The sequence below is a fragment of the Centroberyx gerrardi genome, chromosome 2, assembly GCF_048128805.1.
Source record: "Centroberyx gerrardi isolate f3 chromosome 2, fCenGer3.hap1.cur.20231027, whole genome shotgun sequence".
Taxonomy (NCBI): Eukaryota; Metazoa; Chordata; class Actinopteri; order Beryciformes; family Berycidae; genus Centroberyx; species Centroberyx gerrardi.
Window position 1 is genome coordinate 30,918,974 of NC_135998.1, and position 11,675 is coordinate 30,930,648.

The 11,675-nt window shown below is 41.5% G+C and overlaps 1 protein-coding gene across 1 annotated transcript; it reads left to right on the forward strand.

The window, feature by feature from the left end:
• The first annotated feature begins 7,875 nt into the window (after nt 1–7,875).
• Nucleotides 7,876–10,272, forward strand: zbtb43 (zinc finger and BTB domain containing 43). The gene is made up of 2 exons (XM_071917544.2): nt 7,876–7,931; nt 8,776–10,272. Exon 2 carries the CDS (start codon nt 8,795–8,797, stop codon nt 10,229–10,231), a length of 1,437 nt encoding a protein of 478 aa, XP_071773645.2. The 5' UTR covers nt 7,876–7,931; nt 8,776–8,794; the 3' UTR covers nt 10,232–10,272.
• Nucleotides 10,273–11,675: the final 1,403 nt, after the last annotated feature.

Genomic DNA, 11,675 nt, shown 5'->3' on the forward strand with positions numbered 1-11,675 from the left:
AAGATGATTGCTTTTGCTTGTCTTGTCCTGTATTTCTGGTTCTCTCTGAGACATACGTGACAAAATCCTTAAGCAAAATGAAATACCTGCATATGCCCACCTTCTAGAAACCCATAACTTTGAACCTTAGAAGTGGGAGCATAATTTGAGACAATTGAGATTTTGAGTACTGCTGAAAAGACTGAAAGACACTCAACATCATAGATATCATCTAAGCAGCCTAACTGCTTGAACTATAATTCTACATGATAAGCGTGGCTAAAAAAATGGGCCTTTTCTCATAGACATTAAGAAAGCCATGTTTGAATATCAGATCAGTACCACAGCTTATTTTTACCTGCTCAAGGAGAGGCAGGAGATCACTGACCTTCAGTCTCCAGACCAGTTCCACTGAATCAAGCTGGGAAATAGCAGTATGCACTGTGTTCCTGGGAACCCTGAGCAGCCTGGCTACCTCAGCTCAACACTCCCTGCCAGAAGTGCCTGGAGTCACCCTGAGCTCCTGGATCAAGTAAAGCTTCCCCATATCCCAGCAGATGTTCTGACCGCCTCTGAACTCCCTCCAGATGCTGAAGCTCCCAGCTTTCCTATTGGGATCTACACTGGAAGGACGAAAAGTTCAGACATCTATTGCCCCTAGATCTTCTAGTCCGTGCTCTCTTTTGTACCTTCAATGCTCTGGCCTTGATGAACCTTGTGGAAGTTTGAACATGGGTTTGGACACGACAATAGAGGTAGTTTGACCTGCTGTTAGTGTCCTACAAGAAATGTTACCTTCTAGGGGTTATCATCTGAGTCTAGTTAGTGTGCCTATCTTGCCCATCTGTAAACCACCAGACTTATCATTTGTTTCGCAAAGGCTTTGAGGCAGGCGGTGGCGTGCTACGGCCTGATGTGTAGCAATGCGCGACGCCTTTTGAATAAAACTCAAAACAGCCTCGAGAAACGACATCTCCCTTTTCGTAATCCACCCTTATCTCAGATCTTCCATGCAGACACCTTTAAAGCATTAAAGAGGCTAAAATCACGACACGTAATCCAAAGCTGCTGTGAAAACAAGATAATTACATTTCAACACAATGATTCAGATAATGCTTCGTATATGTGCATGACTCCTGTTGAAGTCTAATGGTGTTAATGTACATTCTGATGAACCAAAGTAGTATATCACTCTGCAATTAGTACCTGTTTGGTGGCAAGAGCAATTGAGTATATAAAGAAAATAATATTGTTTTTTTTTATCATCAGTAGAGATGAACTGCAGAGTGAAAAAGAAAATGGTGAGACAATGGCCCAATAAACTGTTACCACCATCTTGCTTGACTCTTCTTTAAGCATAGTCACTCTTGGCCACCTTTGACCTTAATTCCTTCAGCACCTTCCCTGGCCTTGGCCAATGATGCCGAACGGCTCCATCACTCCTCAGGTCAGGTGGATGTGAGCGCTGCTGTACAAGACTCAGGATGCTATGAAATGGCCCATTGTTCCGCAGGCCTCGGTAGAAAGAACTAGAAATGCAGTTAATAGCTCGGGAAGTGGAGCTAATCTCTGGCCACCATTACTGCAAGCAATATTTGCAGAGATGACAGACTTATCAATGACAAAGGCGCAGGTAGAGAAACCCTCCCTTCGAAGACTTCTCTTTGATTTCCCCATAGCTGGGTTGGGCATTCCTAAGAGGGCCAAGTATGGAGTTATCCCTCCCTCTTTATGATATGCCAGATGTCAGTCAGGTCCTCTTGTGCCTTGGCCATTACCCCTGCAATTGGGTTTAATCTGGCAAGAAAATGTGATGATAATTTTGCAAAAGACGGGGATTAAGTTATTACAGAAGTGGAAGATTTTGTAATCTTTCATCTGCTCATTTTATTCTTACTTTTGCTACAATAAAGAATACAGTATGAAATATCTTTATTCATCTCGAGCAAAGAACATTCTGACCTTGACTTTGTCTGTAACAAGAAGTAAGAATCAACATTAGTAGAAGGGAAAATCTGACAAATTATCATGCACAGAATCTTGAGGGATATCTCCATCTTAAACATAACCTCTATTTTTCTGTTATCTCACATTGTGCCTATTGATACTGACTTTGTCACTGGAAACAGAATTGAGTTTTGGTGCAAAACTTTGGATGGTCACTCAAGGGTCAGTTTCATTTCAACAGACCAGTTGTGACAGTGGATCAACAAGGCGTAGGCCAAGGGTAAGCACCTTGGCTTTGGTGATCAGTTGATTGCAGCACTGTCTTCCGTGAAAATAGCTTCATTTGTCGTAAGAGAATTTATAACTATCCTATGTATCCTTGAAACCAGTTAAAACACACTCTCGGTGGGTTCATGGCATGAAAACATCTGAGTGGCGTGAGTGGTGATTATACCCTTATGTGCTAGATTCAGGCCTTTGCTGTGTGTTAGTTGTGGTACTCCTATACGCCTCATTGGTTCCCTGTGCCTATTGAAAGTTTCAATCCTATCCTCCCATGAATAGAAATGAAAGATCCACAAAGAACAACCAAAAGTATATTTGGCGCAAGTTGGCAATCACCCTCCTTTGTGTACATCAATCAGCTGGTTCTTTGTTTATTTAACAAAGTGCATATCAGCCTTTTGAGAAATGTCACCACCAATTACATGCTTCTTTTTGTACATATGGTCTTCTGTCAGTATTGTATTTTGCTACAATGGCCTACATCTGAAAATTGCTCTCTGCTCTGGAAGAGTTGAAATGGTAGGGGTGACACGGTACATTATGGTATTCATTAAAAGAAAAATCATAAGAAAAACATTCCCTTTATATCTTATTAATATTATAATCACACTCAAACACAAGTTAAAAACAAAAGGCTTCTATGATGTGATAATTTCATTACACTTGAATGATTAAAATGAAGTTTATGAACCTCAGATGGCATGCTTTCTGTTACCGTTGAAATAACAGATGAATAGTAATGGTCTCCATGTGGAATTGGGGTTATCAGAGAGAGAGGGTTATTTATGTGACTGGATTTCCCCAAATCTCCTTCAACTGAATTCAGAAATAAGCCAAATTCCTGATTAGCCTTGACCACATCCTCACATTGAGTTAGTCAGTCCTGTGACTCCATTCAACAAGCATGCATCTAATTTACATCACAGATCATATCAACATTATTTTAGCTTCTCTCCTGACTTTTTTCTACTCTAGCCTGTTAGGTCTACAATTGAGGACAAGAATGTACTGATATTTTTAAGGCTTGGTCTGGCTTCAAGCTATATCTCAGAGGTTTTTAACTAATAATATCTTGAATGCCCTTCCAAAAACTAATGGTGATCAGGTCTTTGCCCTAGGCTGAGGAGCTTAGGCTAGCAAAAACTAGCTAAACTTAACTGTTAAAACACTTCTTAACGGTGCTACATGTAGCATTTTTAAGCGTCAATATAACATTGTCAAATTAAAAGATAATTCTGTTTATTTTCAACCTGGGCCTTATTTTTCTAGTTTTTGGCATTATGACTATTGATTGTGTTCAAAATTTCATCACTTACTTCACTGTAGAGCTTTGCATACCTCCAGGTCAACAGTGGCGCTGCTCTCCATTAGACACAGGGCAAGCACACTCTCCAACAGCTGAACCCACAAAGTGATTAAAACAACTCATTTCAACACAACAACACTCACACTGCAATGAGATCTGCCTTCATCTGATTTCCGATTATCCATTGCAAGTAGAATATGTGGGATTTTGTGTGGGCTCCGTTATCTCCCACCTGGTGTCACGTGCATCCACCGATGTCAGCAGTCTATGATATTAAAAATTACAATTATCAGTTATATTCACACTAACACAATCAACCATACTTGTAAAAAATTAGCAACATCTGCCGTAGGTAGTTTATGGATGATTTTAGGAAATGATTTGGATGTGGGGCAAGTAAAATGAGTAAAACACATACACAACGCTTTCAAGCTGAAGCAACGAAAACCCGTTCTTCTGCTTCTTCCGATATGACCTGTATGCAGCAGAAAACCGGTGTGTGTGAGCAACACTAAAAATTATCAAATAGACTATTATAACTGAAATGTCATGGTAATTGTTCAATCACAGCTATTTAAAGTGTCAGGCAATGGATAATCAGAAATCGGATTGCAGTGTGGGTGTTATTGTGTTGAAAGGACGTGTTTTAATGGATTTTTGGGTTCAACTGTTGGAGATTGTGCTTGCTCTGTGTCTGTGTATATTGGAGAGCAGTGCTACCAGCGTACTGGAGGAACGCCCAGGTTGAAATAAATGGAATTATCCTTTAATTGTGATATCTTGGTATTGTTGACCTTATTCACACAGCAGCCATTTTGAACACTCAAGGTGTTACTTCAACACGAGTGAGGACTTCAAATAGACCAAACTAATTTTGGGAAGAACAGCCACAACAACCGTTAGCAGGGAAGTTAGTTAGCTAGCTTACTAGCTTAGTAGTCTAGCCTAGGTACTCTCTATCTAGGCTATACTCTGGTAGCTAGCAATAATGGGCCAAATATTAAAATGTGATGTTCGTTTGTTTCAGTGTGGAATGTTTTTCAGTGGGGAATCTGTAAAATGATAAATGTTTGTATGATGTGTATTGGTACACAACAGTAGGACAGAGCTGGGCTGTTTTGCTCTTCCAGGTAGAGTTTCCCACCCCAAAATGGCCGCCATGTGAATAAGGTCAATTACCATAAACAAGTGAGACCATGGTGGAGATGATTGGTAGCTTCACATTACCCATAAACCCCGTTGCTTCCTATCCCCTCTCCCCCTCCCTGGCATCTTTGGCTTGACTAAAGAGGATAAACATGTTGGAAGTGATTTTTCCATCGGCCTTTCACTCCTTCCACCATCTGCCATTCCCAGAAACTCTGAAAGCTTTAGCTCCGTTTGCTCTAGAAGAACAGCGCCCTCCTCCTGTTTTGTGCTGTACAGCAATCCAGCAGATTTCCCACCAAATCTGACCCGGTGGCTCACAATGTAAAATGCAGTGGAGAGTCCGGTAGAGGCTGATAGGCTTCTCGGTGATGGCCTCATTTGTTTATGGTAATTAATGTCTCAAAATGAATGTGGTAATGATTTATTGATGTTAAAATCTGACACGTAGCACCTTTAAGACAGCTTTAAGACATTTGCATTCATTGTTTTTACAGATCTTATTCTTGGTATATTTGCCTATTTTTTCTTCTATAACCCCATATTTTTAATTTATGTTACATTGTTTTTATTTATGTTATTGACTTTGAAATGTTATTGTTTTATAGTCTGTAAATCACACTGTAACTGTCTTGAAGAGTACTATACAAATTGTATATTGCTATTGTTGTTTTGTTGTTATTATGTGTGGACCTATATTTTAAAATATAATAGGAAAACTGCTTCAACATACAATCACATCTGATTGCGTTCAAATCCTTAGCAAATTAACCTGGTTGTCCTCATATCCTCCGCAATCTCTCTCTCTCTCTCTCTCTCTCTCTACACTACTGCTCTATCCCATTCACTCTCTTTTTGCCCAGTGAATCCAATATTGTTTGCATAATTACATCAGATCTATTGCTTTTGCACATTTGATGGGATTATCTGCTTGCCCTGTCAGTCCTTTTCTAGATGGCAGAAAGCAATATAAACGTAGGCATGTTCAGACATCAGAGCGATCTCATAAAGGCCATATTTCATAAGCTGTGCAGACGGAAGGTAAAACCAAACATTAGATGGGGCTGTTCAAACACAACCACCACTGACTATGGAACTGCCCTCTCTAAAGGGACTGATTGAACTGTTATGTTTACCCCAGTCTTTATTTTTTCTGCACACGCACTAGGCCGGATAGATATAGATATATAGGATATAGATCGATAAATACATTTTTGACACCAGGAAATCACGTAGACACCTTGGTGTCAATTTTTGTGCTCTACAGCTGACACAGCTCAAAATTTAATTTATAATTTGGTCAATTTATAATTTGGTCAAATGCCCTTCTTATTTTAGGTACAAAAAATGCTTTTGCGCCTGGTTCGCAGACCAAATTATATTTTGAAATATGTCAGCTGTAGAGCACAAAAAATTGTCATTTATCAAAAGTCAGATATAGTGTTATTTTCTGTATGCTATTTAACACCTAAAGGAAGTATGTCTTAACTTCTCAACCTGTGCCAAATTAGACGGTTGTTGTGTGCTACATGTTCATTGCATGGTGAAATGCCTAGCTGAAGGGAAAGGGTGGGGGGATGAGGAGGAGGAAGATAAAGATGGAGAGGATGATGCACCTGCAGGCTGGGAAAGGGTGGTACACAAGAGAAGAGGAAAGCCTTAACATTTACCTCTGATTGATCTTTGTCTGGGAAAATAAAAACTGAGGCACAAGTAAGATACAGAAAAATATATCCTCTTAATTTTTATCCCTGGAATGTCCATAATTTCTCATTACATAAACATTAATTGTCCATTAAAAATAACATAGTTTTAAAAAAGTAAGGTTAGTATCATGGGTTTTTAAGGGATTTATTCATGGGTTGATTCATGGACACACAAGAAATTAAGGGATTTTTCATGCCTTTTGTGCAGGTTTACGGGGTTATTAAGTGGAAATTAATGGAAAACTTCCTGTCTCTCTGAATTTTACATCAAATTATAAAGTAAGCAGTCAAACATTAAGGGGGTGTTTAAGGAGGTTTTGATGGGATCTCCTCCATTAATAACTCCCTTAACTCATTTTAAGGGGATTTTGCATGAATTACGGGGTGAAGTAATGTAAATGTAAGAGTATTTTAAGGGATTACTGGTTCATAGAGCGTGTAGGCAAGAGATGAACACAAGGAACAGTTTCTGATCGCTTGCCAGTTTTGCCCTTTTTCAGGATTTTGGTGCAATCATTCCACACAAAAATTTGCATTGTTTCACATTACAGTCTGCTACAGTAAATATGCACAATGCGAAGAGACATGGGAGTCATTTATGACTTTTACATTATCATACAGTATCAAACTAAAATCAGACAGCGTTTGCCTGATTTTCATGACTTCTTGGGGTTTCTGCGAAGTCTCCATCTTACATACCAATACTTAGATATCAAACTCATCTGGGGCCCGGTGCTACAAATTGCCGAGTCACAGAGAACAAAAGCTTCAGAGAGGCACCGGGGTAAAATAGCCTACACCTGGTTATGCTCAGACCTCCCCTCTCTGATCCCTGCACCTGGTCCAGACCACAATCGAGGGCCAAAGAATGTCTGGTGAAGCGTGCAGCGCAGACCACAACAAAGCCTCGCTTCAGAACAGATTACAACTTCAACAAGAGCCTCTTTGATTGAGCTACTTTGAAAAACACCATCAATATCAAGATTGCTTCTTGGGGTTAAGGTAGCATTTTTTTTGTGTGTGTGTGCTTGTGTGTGTGCCTGAATTTGTGCATGTGTGTGTGTTGTGAGTCCAGTTTTGTCTCTGCAAACACACTTAGACCACACATGGCAGTAAAAGGTAGAAGGTCCTTAGGAATATATTTTTTCCCCCCCTTCATTTTTCATATAGCAACAAGCATCACCCTGGTTTTCCCCTTTGCCTGTATCGCCACCTGCTGTTCCTTAGGGACTTGCACCTCCAATATTCTTTATAATGGTATAATTTCACTAAGCCATGTCTTATGTTGTCTCACATCAACATTCTGTCTCATCACATTTTAAAATGATAAGCTTGTTATTCTGTCACTGTACAAGCAACTCGTTTGCCTCATGCATCTGGGGGGTTTTAGTCGAACCTGGCAACCTGGATTTCGGGGGCGTGTTTGTTTACATTGTCCATCACGCGCCATGCGGCTCTGCTCTCGCGGCGTGATGACGTAGCAATAGGGGCATTCTGATGGTGGAACTCGGAAGAGAAGCGGCGGCTGTGACGTTTATCAATTTAGAAAAATGAATCCCAAGGTGAGAGAATTGTATTTTCATTGACGTGGAATAGTAATAGCTTATAGAGCTGTATGTCAGGGGTCGTTGAAAACCCGCGAACCGTACATGAATCGACGTAATTCCGGTGCCGTACCTTCGCCAGGCTAGCGCCTAAACCCGCGCTACCTACACGGTTTTGCAACACTGCTTGCAGCACTGTGGAAATCATACCGTAAATGTGTCATCAGCAGTGTTACAGTACAGCCACGCTCTGTATACACTGTTGCATTGCAGTACGAAATCCATGCTACCTGATAGGGTACAGAATTACCAAATTCGGCATTCATCCACAATGCACTGTCAATTTGATTTGTCAGTTTAAACATTCATGATGAATGGCGTTTGGTATGACACAGGCTGACACATTACAACACATAACTCTCATGCAGTATCCTAATGGCTGCCAGTTAAAGCTGTTCTGTGCACAAATAATAAAAAGCAAGCCAACTGTAGCAAAATCGTAGCCGTTGACTTTCTTTGGTGAGGAGGAATTTCACTAACTTGCTTAAATGTGCAGCTTTGAAGCCTTTGCTTATGTGGTATATGCCTACTATGCCGACTCCTATACTATGTCATATAGGCTACATACTTCATATGCTACACAATACACATACTATACATCATATACATAATTTTACTAGATTACATACATCATACTATACACAAACACACTCATGCCTATGGGCAATTTAAAGTCTTCAATCCACCTGACCTGCATGTCTTAAGACCTCCACTACTTTACTGCATGTATCCATTTGAAATGACAATGCACATTTAATTCTCAAGGCACAATTTTAAATTAAATGCCCTACTGACATTGCAGATTTAGACCTGCGGCAACCATGGCTTCGGAGGGGAATGCACTTCAAGTTGAGTTTCCAGACTTCTCCTGCTCCCTTCTGCAGAAGCTCAACCAGCAGCGGCAGAGGGGTCAACTCTGTGACATTATTGTGCTCATTCAGGGGCACCAGTACCGGGCGCACCGGGCAGTCCTAGCTGCCAGCTCTCCCTACTTTTGTGACCAGGTGCTTCTAAAAAATAGCGCTCGGGTCGTCCTCCCGGATGTCATGCAGCCGTTTGTGTTTGAGCGCCTCCTCCACTCCTGCTACACCGGCACACTTCTCTTACCTGCCGGTGAAGTAGTAGCTTTCCTCACCGCAGCCAGCTTCCTTCAGATGTGGCATGTGGTGGACAAATGTACTGAGCTTCTGGAGGTAGGTGGCTGTACGAGCATTTTAAGGCCTAAGTCAGTAGGACTGGGGACATTGGCATGCAGCGAAAGGGTCGAGGGCAAGCCTTCCCCTGGAGACAGTAGCTACCACAGTCCTGGAGACAGTGACATGCTTCTCGACTCTAGCAGCGGCGGAGGCATAGACAACTTTGCGAAGATAGAGATGGAGCAACTTCTGGAAAACAGCAGCTTTTCCCCTCCTGCCTTGGATCCAAATGCCCAGGCGAGTGGCAGCTGTTCCCCTCCCGCTGAGCAAGAGTGCTCCAGCAGTGAGGTGACCAGTCAGAATGGTGAAGAGGAAGGTGACGGGGATTACCAGTGCACCAGACCTGCCTATGTCCCGCCGAGCATCATGGGCCACAGGAGGTGGCTTCATGTGAAGGCTGAGCGGCCTGAAAGGGACGATTGCGGCGGCCTGCTTTGTGAGGACGGTACTGACCCTGGACACTTGAACCTTAGCCATTCCCGAGCCTCAACCAGCAGAGGCTCTTTGGCCGACAGCATAGATGAAAAACTCGTCGCTCAGTTAGAGGAGAGCCTAGATGACGACCAACCTTACGAAGACCCTTTGGACTTCTACGGTACCACAACGGAGGGCTTTTCTGCCGGCAAGGGTGAAAGCGACGTTTTAAGTCCACAAGGGGATCTTCTAGACGGAGCAGTAGGCGAAGGCAAAGACGGTGAGCAGACCAGAGGGCAAACCCCGAGCGGCCATCAAGATGAGACCTCCCACTCTGGCTTCGCGTCCGTTGTCTACAAGCTCTACCCCTGCCAGTGCGGCAAGAGTTTCACCCACAAGAGCCAGAGAGACCGCCACATGAGCATGCACCTGGGCTTGCGGCCGTTCTGCTGCACCGTGTGCGGCAAGAGCTTCAAGATGAAGCACCACCTGGTGGGCCACATGAAGATACACACGGGCATCAAGCCGTACGAGTGCCGCCTCTGCTCCAAGAAGTTCATGTGGAGGGACAGTTTCAACCGGCACACGTCCTCCTGCAACAAGACCCACCACGCCAGGCAGGGAGTCGGCGATCACTCTATGCCCTAGAATTGTTGAAGCAAAACTCTACGAACCAGTAATCCCTTAAAATAACCTTACATGTTCATTGATTTACATGAATTCACTACTTAATTCATGCAAAATCCCCTTCAAAGTAGTTAAGGGATTTATTAATTGAGGAGATCCCATCGAAACCTCCTTAAACACCCACTTAATCTTGACTCCTTACTTTGTAAATTTAATGACAGGAACTTTTCCATTAATTTCCACTTAATAACCCTGTAAACCATGAACAAAAGGCATGAAAAATCCCTTAATTACCAGTGTCTCTGTGAACCAACCCATGAATAAATCCCTTATAAACCCATGATACTAACCTTACATTTTTAAATCTGTTATTTTTAATGGATAATTAATGTAATGGAGAAATTAAGGACATTTCAGGGACAAAATTAAGGGGTTTGGTTTGTTTCCACAAACTTGGGTTGGTTTTTAATGAATGGATTAGCTTATTTGCTGATCATAGGATAAGATTTCCAAACACATGGCTGGAATAGTGTTTGATCAGTATTGGGTGGGGCGGGCCTATACATACAGACAAACTGAACACCCCAAATATTGGAGCCCATCTTTGTAGTTGTAGCCAGAACTGTGGATGAGTTTACTCCACGTCTTAAGATCACAGTGCCCACGAAATATGAGATACATGTATTTCACGCATTCACTTTGAAGCAACAGTTCTATTTAAACGACCTAAGGAGGAGGGTCCATTTACCTCAGTGTTCGCACAGGCGTAACAATCAGCACAATGTTCTCGATCATGCACTCGCCTTTCTTCTGTTAAACGTAAGAGTGCATTCCTTTTCTCAGGCTTTTTGAAAAGAAATTCAACGGTTACTTTCACGTATGCCATTTCCTCTAAGGTGATAGTCTTAATCTCTTTGTCTTGTTACTTTCTTTTGATTGCTTCTGATCTGTGTTGTTAGAATTATTTTAGCATCCTGTGTATAAATAAGCCTTTATTTATTAATAGATCTGGGGAGCATATCATCATGTAAATGGCATTATGTTTATTAGAATTAGTGGTAGCAACTGATAGTGAATGGTGGTGAGTAGTGCTGAAATGTAACAGTGTACTGTATTACCCAAGTAATGTCAATGTATCTTATATTGGGCTCTTCAAGTGTACTTTTTGGTGATGTGGATTCACATATAGTGCAGATCGTTGTATATTTACCTCTCAGACTTAGAACCATTACTCCCCTTAAAGACACTTGACATTATAAAGTATTGCCTTTGCTTGTGAGCTACACATTAACACATTTTTTTAATATTGTTTCATAAACAAAAGATTGAAACAAAATGAAACAAACAATACAGGATAATGTATAATCTACCTCTCATTTTAATGCATGCCATAAGTCTTGATGGCTTTTGTAGTACTGTAACAAACCATTTTGTAGCTGGTTTGTTAAATGGATGTAGGGCAGAG

Excerpts from the sequence above, each read along its gene's own strand:
- zbtb43 (XM_071917544.2), top strand. The coding sequence starts at position 8,795 with ATGGCTTCGGAGGGGAATGCACTTCAAGTTGAGTTTCCAGACTTCTCC.